This window comes from Zootoca vivipara, chromosome 16, assembly GCF_965207765.1.
Source record: "Zootoca vivipara chromosome 16, rZooViv2.hap1.1, whole genome shotgun sequence".
NCBI classification, from domain to species: Eukaryota; Metazoa; Chordata; class Lepidosauria; order Squamata; family Lacertidae; genus Zootoca; species Zootoca vivipara.
Window position 1 is genome coordinate 30744081 of NC_142599.1, and position 14335 is coordinate 30758415.

General features: G+C 47.9%; 1 protein-coding gene across 10 annotated transcripts; it reads right to left on the reverse strand.

The window, feature by feature from the left end:
* On the reverse strand, positions 1 to 11859 carry LOC118076006 (uncharacterized). 10 transcript variants are annotated; one of them, XM_088659196.1, is made up of 4 exons: positions 8719 to 8804; positions 3533 to 3655; positions 2389 to 2529; positions 1 to 1609 (listed from the first exon to the last, which is right to left on the reverse strand). In XM_088659196.1, exons 3-4 carry the CDS (start codon positions 2486 to 2488, stop codon positions 528 to 530), a joined length of 1182 nt encoding a protein of 393 aa, XP_088515322.1. In that variant the 5' UTR covers positions 2489 to 2529; positions 3533 to 3655; positions 8719 to 8804; the 3' UTR covers positions 1 to 527. The 10 variants fall into 10 exon arrangements, with proteins under 10 accessions (XP_088515322.1, XP_088515317.1, XP_088515321.1 ...); XM_088659191.1 differs by having other exon boundaries at positions 2356 to 2529; positions 8719 to 8789; XM_088659195.1 differs by lacking the exons at positions 3533 to 3655; positions 8719 to 8804 and adding an exon at positions 11704 to 11859 and having other exon boundaries at positions 2356 to 2529.
* Between the last annotated feature and the right edge of the window lie 2476 nt (positions 11860 to 14335).

Consider the following 14335-nt stretch of genomic DNA (forward strand, 5'->3'; position numbering starts at 1 on the left):
CACACTCCAATCATCAAACTCTGAAACTTTATTTGAATAAAGGGTAGGCAGGAGGAGAAGAGGTCAAACAGATTATGAGCTAAAGCAGGGTACTGTAGCTCTTTAAAATGGTCTAATCATGGTATATTGAATTCAAAGCTCACTGATTAGTAGCACAGGGGATGGTCAGTGTTCCAGTGGTATGGAAAATGCAGCCGATGAGTTTTAAAACACCAAATGATTTTTTTAATACAGAAACCTTTTCATTCAGCTGGGAAATCATATTATAAAAATGGTATTCAAAGGATTATGCAAAGTTCAGGTAGTGAGCACTTGTTGTATCTCAACAGTGATGCCGATTGAAAGGACAAGATAGGCCCATCATTTGGGCAGTGAAAAGGGGGCATCAAAACTCAGCTCACACACCACCAAGACTCCAAATTCACACCCTCCCCATATTATCTAGCATGACCTCTTGTGCACTAGTTTAATACATGTGCCTACAAATTTGCATACAAACACCAGAACACCACACAAACTCCATACATTTAAACTTGAATTTCCCCTTTATGAGTTTGTAGATGTTTAGTAAGTCCTGAGCCATCCCTGAAGCCCTTTCCACACTCCATACATTTAAATGGTTTCTCCCTTGTGTGAGTTTGATGATGTTGAGTAAGGTGTCCACTCTGATTAAAGCTCTTTCCACACTCCATACATTTAAATGGTTTCTCCCCTGTGTGAGTTCGTTCGTGTCTTCTGCAAGCTGCCCTATAAGTGAAGCTCTTTCCACATTCTATACATTCATATGGTTTTTCTCCTGTGTGGATTCGATGGTGAATATCAAGCGTTGAACCAGTACTGAAAGTATTTCCACACACCATACATTTAAATGGTTTCTCCCCTGTGTGAGTCCGATGATGTTGAGTAAGGTGTCCACTCCGATTAAAGCTCTTTCCACACTCCATACATTTAAATGGTTTCTCCCCTGTGTGAGTTCGTTCGTGTCTTCTGCAATCTGCCCTATAAGTGAAGCTCTTTCCACATTCTATACATTCATATGGTTTTTCTCCTTTGTGGATTCGATGGTGAATATTAAGCGTTGAACCAGTACTGAAAGTATTTCCACACACCATACATTTAAATGGTTTCTCCCCTGTGTGAGTCCGATGATGTAAAGTAAGTGTGCTGTTATGACTGAAGCTCTTTCCACACTCCATACATTTAAATGGTTTCTCCCCTGTGTGAGTCCGATGATGTAAAGTAAGGTGTCCACTCTGATTAAAGCTCTTTCCACACTCCATACATTTAAATGGTTTTTCACCTGTGTGAGTTCGCTGATGTAAAGTAAGTGTGCTGTTATGACTGAAGCTCTTTCCACACTCCATACATTTAAATGGCTTCTCCCCAGTGTGAGTTCGTTGGTGCGAAGTAAGGTGTGCCTTCTGCCTAAAACATTTTCCACATTCCATACATTCAAAAGGCTTCTCTCCTCTGTGAATCCGTTGATGCACCCTCAGGTGTGAACGATGACGGAAGCAAAATCCACATTCCACACATTTAAAAGATTTCTTCTTTACTCCCAATGAAACTACAGGTGGCGCTCTAGAGTTCCAACTGTCTTCTCCATCACCTGCATGGCGAGGGAAAGAAAATCTTGTTAGGCTTTCAAGTTAGAGAATAAAGGTACCAAACACACAAGCCCATATAGCACATCTCTTATTTTAACAGACTTTCCACCTCTTCCTGTCTTAAGTTTTTAGGAAAGGAAATTCTGTCAGATTATAACAACACTCGCTGGTGTGTTCAAAGGTACCAATTATTAGTGAAGCTCTTGCCGCACTCCACACCCTCAAATGGCTTCTCCCCTGTGTGAGTAACGTTTGTAAACTGACTGAAGCACTTTCCACACTCCATTAATTCAAATGGTTTCTCCCCTTCGAGAAGGGGAGGGATCTCCTGGGGAGGGAGGTCCAGAGATTAACTATGCATTACGTCTGAGCCTTCCAAGATGAGTGTCACAGTTTGCTAGGAAAACTGAATTACTGTGTCGTAAAATGAGGCATGAGTAAAAACTTTCACCAACATGGAAAATTTGGAAAGCTCTTCATCATGTTAAAAACTGCTTTCTTTTATTCATATTTTGCAGTAGAAACCAACCAAATATCTGAGGGTCACTTGAAGGCTGATAAACATCTTCTGATATATATATATATATATATATATATATATATATATATATATATAGTCCAGTAGCACCTTAGAGACCAACATTGTTTTTGGTATAAGCTTTTGTGTGCAGGCACACTTCTTCAGATACCAACATGTTTTGGTTACGCACGCAGGCAACTTCCTCCCCAATCCGTCCTTTCCACTCACCAGGGAGTTTTCCTTCTCCCTCCTGGTACTCACTAGATCTCTCTGAGGTTCCTGGGAGAGACCGGTCAGAAGTTGTGGGGAGGGACGCAGGATACAGAGGGACCAGGTCAACCGTCCATCTTCCTTCTTCCATCCTTGCTAGGTTTGTAGTGATGCTAAAACAGCTTTAGATTCCTGGGAGGGAGGAAGAAGGGAGTCTCAGAGCTCTTGCAAGGATTTTGCAATTTCCATCATCATCATCATTTTGATGTACACATCCTGCCTTTTCCCCCTGACAGGGGCTACAGCTGGCTTATAGCAATAATTCCCTTTCATTCCATTGATCTGTTGAGGAGGCTGTGCATGGTCCCTTCCCTCACACATTTTTCCTCCACAACAATCCTGCGAGGTAGGTTAAGATGGGAGGTTGCAATTGTCTCAAGGAGACCATGGGAGCTTTCTGGGGAAGCTGGGATTTGAACCTAATAGCTGAGGACGTAACTATGTGCATTGGGCAGGCAGGGTGGGAGCAATGCAGAGCTCACACAATGATCCCCGATTATCGGAATCGGAGTGCTAAGAACTAGTGACCTCTTGAAATTTCCAGAGGGCACCAAACACTGCAACCTGGTTTTTGTCTCTTTTGTTGTGTGGGGGTTTCTGAGTGGCGTGGCCTGGAGTTGTGTTTAGAAGTCTGCTTTTATTCTTTTTCCAGAGAAAGCAACATTTCCTCCACAACATCACCTCCAACTCACTAAACAGGGGGCGGGTGGCAAGAACGGGGCCGAAATGTTTTGGGCAGGCCCTGTCGGCATATTCCTCCTCTTTTTATGTGCAGGAGGGGAAATCTCTGTCCCTGCAGGGATTTTCCGGCTAGAGGGGATGGCTCTGCATCATAGGCGTACCCGGGGAGGCAGACGGGGGCAGCTCCCCCCCCCCAAAGCAAAAAATTAACATATTTTACAGACCATAACCAGCACTTTTCCCCTCCAAAAACTGAAGTGGAAAAGGGCAAACGGGAGACGAGACGTGCTTTGCTTTAGCGAGAGCCGCTTGGTCTCCGCTTGCTGTGTGTGTGGGGGGGAAACACAGCTGTAACAAAAACACATCAAATAAATAAAGCAAAGTGACTACCGGTAGTTAAGCAGTTAAGACAATGGAGCAGATATCCCCTTTCAGGCAAGATTTGATAGCTCACCACTTCACCCTATTGTTCTTCAGTGGGAGTTGTTAATGAGCATTCAGGGATCGCATTAAGAGTTCTACTGACGATTTAATGAGGGTGCAGAGGATTCAATTTGACTGAGGTGGCTCTGCAAGGCTAAAATGAAGTGAATAAGAAAAAGGGAGAGCTGTAGCTTTGATAGACACAGTGATGTTCATAAAAAGCAGTGGTGTTCCAGTCTGCCCCTCCTCCTGCATCTGTATACTGTAAATCAGGGGTGGTCAACTCCCAAGAGACTCTGATCTACTCACAGAGTTAAAAACTGGGAGTGATCTACCCTCTTTTGGGGGTTCAGGTCAAAGCTGTTGAGTTTTTTTAAGGAAGGGAAGCCCTGTTTGGGGGGTTTAGGTCAAACTTGTTGAGCTTCTTTTAGGAGGAAGGGAGGCCCATTTTTGTTTAGGGCTTCAGGTCATAGTTCAGCTTTTTTTAGGGAGGAGGAAAATTTTGGGTGAGCTTTTTTTAGGGGTGCCAGTGATCTAGCAGTGATCTACCACAGACATCTACCTGTTGGACGTGCCTGCTGTAAATCAAGCAGAGATAAAGCTGCTTACAAGGCTCCTGTACAGTCCTCTTGTTTGTAATACCGTGTTTCTCATATTTTAAGGCATCCCTAAAAAATAAGGCATGGCAGGATTTTCAAGACCTGGCGAAATATAAGGCATACCCCGAAAATAAGACATGCTGGTACGGTATGGCAGGGCACGCCGCGCCAAGTCCCGACCCAGAGGGACTCGGCAAGGGCAGAAGCGCGCGCTTTGCGGAGCCCCGACTGATGGTATACACGTAAAAATGGTTTATTCACTGCTGGGGCGAAGCGGGGCTGGGAAAGCCGTCCGCTTCAGCCTCGGCCCACTTGAAGGGTAGGGCAAAGCGCGCGCTTTGCGGAGCCCCGACTGGCGGGAACCAGCAAAAGCAGCAGCCTGCCGCCGGCAGGAACTCCAACAGAGCTCGCGCTTTGCGGAGCCCCGACTGGCGGGAACCAGGAAAAGCAGCAGCCCGCCGCCGGCAGGAACTCCAACAGAGCGCGCGCTTTGCCGAGCTCCAAGCCGGCGGCGGGCTGCTGCCTTTGCTGGTTCCCGCCAGTCAGGGCTCCGCAAAGCGCGCGCTTTGCCGAGCCCTGACTGAGCGGGAACCAGCAAAAGCAGCAGCCCGCCACCGGCTTGGAGCTCCAACAGAGCGCGCGCTTTGCCGAGCTCCAAGCCGGCGGCGGGCTGCTGCTTTTGCTGTTTCCCACTCAGTCGGGGCTCCGCAAAGCGCACGCTTTGCCGAGCCCTGACTGAGTGGGAAACAGCAAAGGCAGCAGCCCGCTGCCGGCTTGGAGCTCGGCAAAGCGCGCGCTCTGTTGGAGTTCCTGCCGGCGGCGGGCTGCTGCTTTTCCTGGTTCCCGCCAGTCGGGGCTCCGCAAAGCGCGCGCTTTGCCCTACCCTTCAAGTGGGCCGAAGCTGAAGCGGACGGCTTTCCCAGCCGCGCTTCGCCCCAGCAGGGACCGGCGGAAGTTTGCGCTCGCGTGGATGACAGCGAGCTGGTGGAAAATGCTGCGCTTAGCTGCCGGGCTCTTGGCGGCTGCCCTCGCTGTCATTCAAGAAAGGCACAGCCCTTCTTTGGGGCCCGAGCAGTTGCGGCGCCAGCCTCGCTCCTTCTCTTCTGACCCGGCGCCCGGAGCGGAGGCCAACAACCTCTTCTGGATAATTCAGGCGAGTCGAGCAGAGGGGGGGGGCGGATAATGTGAGGGGGGGAAGTCTCTTCTTTCCCGCCCTTTTCTGTGAGGGGAAAACTCCTCCGTTGGTTTTTCCCCCCTGGGGGGTACTAGGTCCATGGGGCGGTGAAGTCCTCCCCCCACTCCGAACACGTCAGGAAGGCTGAGAGCTGTTATTTACTACGGTAAAAGTTAATCAGTAAAACAGACACGCAACAAGTAGCCAATGGGGGGGCGGAGCGGGGTAGTTTTGCCGAGCCCCAACGGAGCATGCACTGCTGCCTTTGCCGGCTCGAGCTCCAAGTCGGCAGCAGGCTGCTGCCTTTGCTGGTTCCCGCTCAGTCGGGGCTCAGCAAAAAATAAGACACCCCCGAAAATAAGCCATAGGCTTATTTTCTTGAGTTAAAATTAATATAAGACATGTCTTAAAATATGAGAAACACGGTATATCAATAGAATCATAGAATTGTAGTCGGAAGGGACCACAAGGGTCATCTAGTCCAACCCCCTGCAATGCAGGAATTTTTTCCCAAGGTGGGGCTTGAACCCACGACATGGTTGAAATATTATGCTGGTATGCAGCAACACCTTGGAGCCGTCATGACTGCGGACGTGCCTTGTCTCGCCTCGCCCGCCCTGCCACCCCCTCTCGCCTGCCCGACCCTCCCATCCTCTCCAGCCAAGCAGGGTAGCCGCCGATGCTGCCAGCCACAGAAGCACAAGGTGGCCGCCGCCGCAATGTCGTCGGGCTCGCTGGCCCTGTAGCCCTGCCCACGTTCCCACTTCGTGGCCACTCCCATGCCTTGGCCCCGCCCCTGAACGACCATGCCTCCCCCCCCGTAGTTTTGATCCTGGGTACGCCCCTGCTCTGCATGCGTGGGGGCCACCACCCACTGCTTCCACAGTAAAAGAGGCATGGGCGTAGGCAGGGGGGCAGGAGGGGGCAGCTGCCCCCCCTAGAAGCAAAAAAATAATGTATTTTACAGACCATAACCAGCACTTTTCCCCTCCAAAAACTGAAGTGGAAAGGGCTTTGCTTTAGCAAGAGCAGCTAAGTCTCCGCTTGCCTGGGGGGGGGGGGGCACAGCAGTAACAAAAACACATCAAATAAATAAAGCAAAGTGGCTACCAGTAGTTAAGCAGTTAAGACAATGGAGTATATATCCCCAGGCAAGATTCGATAGCTGACCATTTCACCCTATTGTTCTTAAGTGAGAGATGTTAATGAGCATTCAGGAGCATTAAGAGTTCTATTGGCGATTTAATGAGGGTGCAGACTCAGAGGATTCAATTTGACTAAGGTGGCTCTGCAAGGCTAAAAAGAAGTGAATAAGAAAGGGGGGGCTGTAGCTTTGACAGACACAGTGAAGTTTATAAAAAGCAGTGGTGTTTTGTAGGCATCTGTATACTGTAAATCAGGGGTGGCCACCTCCCAAGAGACTCTGATCTACTCACAGAGTTTAAAACTGGGGGTGATATACCCCCTTTTGGGGGGTTCAGGTCAAAGCTGTTGAGTTTTTTTAAGGAAGGGAAGCCCTGTTTTGGGGGGGGGTTAGGTCAAACTTGTTGAGCTTCTTTTAGGAGGGAGGGAGGCCCATTTTTGTTTAGGGCTTCAGGTCATAGTTCAACTTTTTTGAGGGAGGAGGAAAATTTTGGGTGAGCTTTTTTTTAGGGGTGCCAGTGACCTACCAGTGATCTACCACAGACATCCAGTGATCTACTGGTAGATCACAATCTACCTGTTGGACGTGCCTGCTGTAAATCAAGCAGAGAGAAAGCTGCTTACAAGGCTCCTGTACATGCAGAGTTCCAGCATCACAGCGTCACCCAGAGGCACCCACAAATATGAGTTATCCCTCTCTCTATTTCTTCCTTCCCTCCCTCTTCCATCCTTAATAAAATACGGGGGGGGGCAGATAAGCCCCACATAGAAAGCCCATCAACATGGGGGGATGACTCTTTCAAATACGGTATTTACCAGTAATTGGGGGGGGGGAAGCAGAACGATGCATATGGTATGGTAATATATCAATAGAATCGTAGAATTGTAGTCGGAAGGGACCACAAGGGTCATCTAGTCCAACCCCCTGCAATGCAGGATTTTTTTCCTAAGGTGGGGCTTGAACCATGGTTGAGATATTATGCTGATATGCAGCAATGCCTCGGAGCCGTCGTGGCTGCGGCCATGCTTTGCCTCGCCCTCGCCCGCCCTGCCACCCCCTCTCGCCTGCCCGACCCTCCTGTCCTCTTGCTGCAGAGTTCCCGCATCACAGCGTCATCCAGAGACACCCACAAATATGAGTTATCTCTCTCTCTATTTCTTCCTTCCTTCCTTCCCTCCCTCTTCCATCCTTAATAAAATACGGGGGGGGGGCAGATAAGCCCCACATAGAAAGCCCATCAACATGGGGGGGTGACTCTTTCAAATACGGTATTTACCAGTAATTGGGGGGGGGAGGCACCTAGGCCTCTAGGAGTTGGATGCTATGCCTAGGAGTAGGACAATTCAAGAAAGCAGAATGATGCATATGCTATGGTAATATATCAATAGAATCATAGAATTGTAGTCGGAAGGGACCACAAGGGTCATCTAGTCCAACCCCCTGCAATGCAGGATTTTTTTCCTAAGGTGGGGCTTGAACCATGGTTGAAATATTATGCTGATATGCAGCAACGCCTCGGAGCCGTCGTGGCTGCGGCCATGTCTTGCCTCGCCCTCGCCCGCCCTGCCACCCCCTCTCGCCTGCCCGACCCTCCCGTCCTCTCCAGCCAAGCAGGGTAGCCGCCGACGCTACCAGCCCCAGAAGCACAAGGTGGCCGCTGCTGCCGCCGCCACAATATCATCAGGCCCGCTGGCCCTTTAGCCCCGCCCACATTCCCACTTCATGGCCCCTCCCCTCCCGTGCCTTGGCCCCGCCCCTGAACGACCATGGCTCCCCCCCCTAGTTTTGATCCTGGCTACGCCCCTGAAAAGAGGGGCACCTCCCTCCTGAACCCCACCACGCAAGGAAGGTGGAGTCGTGCCTAGCTTCCCATTCTGGACTCCCCCCTCTCTTGCAAAGCCCCCTCCCTCCTCTTTCTCTTTGCAGATCCCCATTGACTCTGCCTCACTGGAAATCCTGATAACAGCAGCAGTAGAAACCCTGGAAAAGTGCAGGGCGGATCTCAGCCCACGCGTGGGAGCCAGGAAGTGGGACCCTAACACCCCTCCCCTCCCCCGGACGCCTCCGTTGGAAGAGGACCCCCTACAGCGCACCACCTCATTCCTTGAAACTTTACATTCAATTCTGGAGAGGAAGTTTCTCTCACTTTCCCCATTAAAAAGAGTTGGCTTTCATTCTTTCCTTTCTCCCCATCCGGAACCTTTGCTTGGCTGCCCCCGACCCGTGCCTGGGCTTCTCATCTTGGACTCCCCCCTCTCTTGCAAAGCCCCCTCCCCCCCTTCCTTTCTCTTTGCACTCACCAGAGATCCTTGCAGTAGCAGCGACCCTGTGCAGTGGGGGTCCCCTCCCTTAAATCGCACCCACCTCCCTTAAATCGCACCCACCTGATCCACCCACCCACTCACTGCACAGTCGCCTCCCGCTTCCAGCCTCCTTCCTGGCAACGCCCTCGATTCTATCTTACATCTCGCCCCTTTCAATGCGTGCAGAGAAGGGCTCCGCTCTCAGGCTGGCCAAAAGGCGCCCAACAGACGAGAGAGAAGCTGGCTGGTCCCAGAACAGGAAGGTGCAAGAGACGGGTGGGGTGTAGTGAGGGGAAACACTTGTTCTCTGCTCCTTCCGCAGACGCTCACCCAAAGCCAGTTCCTTTATTTTGGGTTGTGCGCGTCGGCTTATACTTATTTCTTCCTTTCATAAAAATCAAGACTCCGTTATGTGGCAGGGGAAACTCCTCTAAGTGCTCTACCAAAAGAAAAACAAAAAAAGGTTAATACGTTAAAAACAGCACTAAGAAAGAATGTACCAGCAGCCTGCTTGGTAATCACTAGGCAGGGAGTTCCACAGTGTGTAGATGCTGCCACATGAAACGGCTGTGTCCTTAGAAACGTGGAAGGGGTGTTAGGTGGCACCTGGGGGCGGATTCTGAAGCGGTCGTATGGGGCACATGGCATGGGCACAATCTCACAGCTCAACTGGTCCCCAAATTGTTAAGGGCTTTATACCCAAAGTCGAATTCGACTGGACTGAACCATCCAGGGGTCTGTTAGCTATACCTTTAAAAACACTCAAAAATAAATAAGTAAGTAAGTAATAAGTAATACGTTTGCTTGGAATGTCCCTGATTCTGCTCCCTGACTGATGTACTCTATCATAGAGTTGGGGCCCAAAGGGTCATCTAGTCCAACCCCCTGCAATGCAGATTCTCCCCCCCCCCAATGTGGGGCTCGAATCCATGACCCACGCTCTACCAGAACAATAATATCTGAAGAAGTGTGCATGCACACGAAAGCTCATACCAATGACAAACTTAGTTGTTCTCTAAGGTGCTACTGGAAGGATTTTTTTTTTTTGCTACATTTCACCCTCACAACAACCCTGCGAGGCACTTCAGGCTGAGAAGCGGTGACCTGCCAAGGGCACCGTGGGCTTCATGGCCAAGTGGGGATTTGTACCCGGGTCTCCTGGGTCTTAGTTTAATATTCTAGCCAGTGCATACTGCAGTAGGTTTAAGTGTGGGCAGTAGGGCACCTTATGGTATTTGACATATTTTGTGGCATTCATACACTATTATAGAACTGGCAGGGTTGAGATTTGATGATATATAAGGGTCTCTTTGGGGCCTGTGATTCTTCATTGGTGAGGAAAAATATGCAGCCAAATATAGCATGGAAATATAGGCTCTTAGACCTTTAAAATGTGCCCTTGTGACTTGAGTTCCAAAGCTTTGTTCTTCCCTTGGCATAGAAAAGACCACATTTGGTAAGCTAAAAATGGTTTACTTACAAAGTCTCCAAAGTTCAGGTTCATGTGATTTTCCATACAGGTCATTAAAAAAACACAGGCAGTAAAATTTGGATTAGCTACACTGGCAAAAGTTCCTAAAATATAATAATAGTGTGTAAGAGCTAGGTGAGCTTTTTTTTTTACACACTGAGCTTCTCAGGTAGACTGGGAGAGAACAGCAAGTCCGATTGCCTAGTTCTTCCCAAGGCGAGGTAAACATCTTCCCACAAATTTAGAATTAGACAAATATTATTTAGACTATCAACTCACACATGTTATTAGTCCTAGTCTCTAAACTAATGCAGGGTGAGCCAACTCAATCATTCTTGTAATTCTACTTTCTCATCAGCTCTGCCAACATGGTCAATGATCAGGGATGATAGACAAATCAGTGCTAGCCCTAATGTGCATAGACCCACTGAAATTGACGTAGATTACTAAAAGGATACATATTGAAAGAGAGACATGCAGTCTGATACAAGCTATGTCTGAAACTGCATCTATATTCTGCCTCACTAGTTACATAAAAATGTAGCTATAGCTACATAACTATAAGAGAACTACTGCTCTATATTTTCACTTCCAGAATAATCACTGCATGTAATTGGTGTGCATGTGTGCTTTCAAGATGAAAGATCCCCAAGAGTTTTGCACGTTCCTAAGTAAGCCTGCTGCCCCCAAAAGCTGGAGAATCCTAGCCATATAGGGTGAAGCTCCGTGCAAGCTCCCTCGTTTCAGATAGGCTTGCCCAGACTCAATAGAGGACAGGACTTCTGTGCCTTCAATTGCCCTGCTCTCTTTTGAGTCTGGAAACCTTAAAGAGAAACCAGCAGACCCTTTGCTTGGGAATTAAACAAAGGGTCTGCTGGTTTCTCTTTAAGGTTTCCAGACTCCAAAGAGAGCAGGGCAATTAAAGGCACAGAAGTCCTGTCCTCTATTGAGTCTGGCAACCCTAGTTTCAGAAGATATCCTAAACATTTTAATAGTTGGTGCCGTGTCTGTATACTTTCATGTCCTCTATATGCAAACCAATATGCATTGAAATTATCAGGTTCTGAAAGCCAAATTTAGGGTTATCCCTAGCCTTCCTTTTATGTCTTTCTAGGTGCAGCTGCAGGCTTTAAAGCTCCAAAATCCGAGTAGGGCTTTGGGGTGTGGTTGTGGTTTTGGTTTTGGTCCTGGTCCTGGTGCTTTCCTCAAGAAAACTCCTGTTTTTACTCTTGAATCAGAGCAATTGGCAAACGAGTTTCTGTGGATTGCTGTTTCCCAGGACGGAAAAAACCACCACTCTGGAGACCGTGAATGACTGTGCCCTAGAGAAGCTGGTTATGCAGCTGACCAAAGGGGTGGCAATCTTAGGTTGATATGCATTGCTCCCTCTGGCCCTGCCCGCCACTGGCATATAGCCCCCAGAAGGGAATGTGGCTATGAGAAAGACTCCCCATCTGGCGTTAAGACTTTGCCAGTTCAAAACTCATGCTGAGCTACTGCAAATCACCCACCTCTTCCTGTAGATGCTGATCTGCTTTCTGCCATTAAGGAACCCAAACAGGGCTTATAAATAGCAAGCCTGCATTCTGCTTGCTGCAGGAGGAAGCCTCGCTGGAAGCTCTCCCTTCAGAAGGGGAACCGCAGCCCTAGCTGTTACTTTCATCATTGCCACCTCACAGCTCCTGTTTTGCGCCTGCACAGCTGAAACACATGAGCCGGGGCTGGGCCTCTGTGTCATCGGCCAAAGCAGCAATGGAGAGAGTAGGAAATGTTCCAAGAGAGGGACGCGAGGGTTGCTCTCCCTAACCTTTTACCAACCTCCTTTACTGGCATTTACTTCGGAGGCAGAAGTGTTTCATCTCACAAGCCAAACAACAAACGGGTGCGATTGAAGGATCCAAATGTTGCAACAAGAAAAACACATCTTGTCTACTTGGGCCCATCATGTAAGATGCCAAATTTTGCATGGTAGGATTTTGCAACATCTAGCTCCGGGGGATTTTAATTCTGCTTCTTGCTGGCTGTGAAAGTGTACCAGTTATACAAGGGACAATGCTTTCTCACAAACCCCTTGGGCTTCTGAAAATTCCCCAGGCCTGACCCATCTGCTCTCAAGTGTGCCTTTGTGGCTAGAAATTTGGGGTGGGTTTAAAAATTCTGACCCAATATCAGATTTGGTGGTTTTCCTTCTGTCAAAAAATTTGCTTCTAGCTCACATGCTAGTTCCAAAGACTATCAAAGTCACCATTGTGCTCCTGGTCTAAGACCTTTTAGTGGAATGTGTTTAAGAAAAAAATGTGGCAGGGCTCACCATGAAGTCATTACAGGAGGCACCACACTTTTAACATGGGGGGGGGAACCACTGTGTTTATCTAGACTTTTATATACCAGCTGTACACTTCCACCACCATTTTGTCAAAGAACTACAAATTTCTAGGTAAAGGCTATCTAGAAATGCTGGGGTTAATTTTAAAGAAAGCAAGGTTAGTTGTACAAACCATTTTTTTCATTTAATTTATTAATTGTTTCCTATGAAGTACCCCAAACAATTTATATCATAAAAAATATGACAATTAAATATATCAAAACAGTTAAAGCAACTGCACATATAAAATGTTTTTCTGTACAAAAAGAACGTGTACATAAAAACCATTTAAAACAATTGTGGTGCATGCGTTAAAATCAATTAAAACTCAATGCAGATGCCGCCTGGGGTTAAAAGCTCCATTTAGAAGGATTGTTGATGTGGAATGGACTCTTGAAAGACTTTCTAGTGCAGTCTACAATATAAGGTCAGGTCTGAGCTTTATTTCTTTTTAACTGTGGAGCCATTCAGAAATTGCTATTTGCTGATAAATTTGGCTACTTGATGGGAGGAAAGAGGAGAGTGTGCTATCATTGCAATAGTAAGGCTTCATTGCCCCGAGATCTCATGATCAAAAGTGGTAAATAAATCTAATAAATAATATAAAGTAACTTTGTCCCTTGCCCTGAATGCTCAGTGGAATAAAGTATGTGCAATAAGGTAATGCCTGTAACCTTCATTAATACCATGCCTTCTCTTTATAACATTTGTGGGGGTGGGGGGGTGAGTGGCTGGCTGACTCCTGGGATGGAGGGTGGAAATGGAAGGGAGTTGTCTGGAAGCCTCCACAATGCAATGATTCACTGCCCGGCTCACTTGTCTCCATTATTTGTGTTTTATCTGTTGCCAGAATTGGGTTTCCTGGTAACCGAATTTGTGGTTGCTGTAGCCCATAATTTACCACTGTTTTGCTAGGAAACTATGCACAGTTCTGGCCACAGTTGTATTCATGAGGTGTCCCCAATATTTCACGTGACACCTTCATGCTATTGCGGCCTCGATGAACACGTGAGGCAAAATGTGGCAGCTGAGGGGGAGACACTATTTTCAATATAGTGGTACCTCAGTTTCAGAACAGTCCTGTTTACGAACTCCGCAAAACTGGAAGTAGTGTCCTGGTTTGCGAACTTTACCTCGGTCTAAGAACATAATCTGATCGGTGGAAGGGCACCGGCGGCAGGAGGCCTCTTTAGGGAAATTGCACCTCGGTTTAGGAACATTTTCAGTTTAAGAACGGACTTCTGGAACAAATTAAGTTCGCAAACTGAGGTACCACTGTACTTCCCTGTGTCAAGAAAATTCCACTGTGTGTATAAAAGTAGCACATCAGCCCTTTGACTGATGTGCTGATTTTCTGTTTGCAGGGAGCTGTGTGTGTGTGTGTGTGTGTGTGTGTGTGTGTGTGTGTTTTTACATGGCCACACTCTAAAACAATTCCCCCCAGCTGCAGTCCTGAACTAATATTTACCACTGTGCACAATCAGTCTGCTGCAGATGTTGATCCAGCCCCACCTACCTTTGTGTGTGTGTGTGTGTGTAAAAAGCATTCCCTTAATGGTTTTTGGTTTTTTAAATACTGTAGCCCCAAGGTTGAGTGATCTTACCCCTTGTAGCCAACAGGGGGCAGGCTGCTGTCCCCTGCTTGCACATCTTGTTAAAACGGAAGCCGTGACCTGGCCGTAGGTACGTACCGTATATGTGCTGAGAGGTGTGTGTTTGAAATACAGCTCTAAACCATCCTGGCAAGTCCGTGCTTGGCCGAGTGCCTGACCCACCCA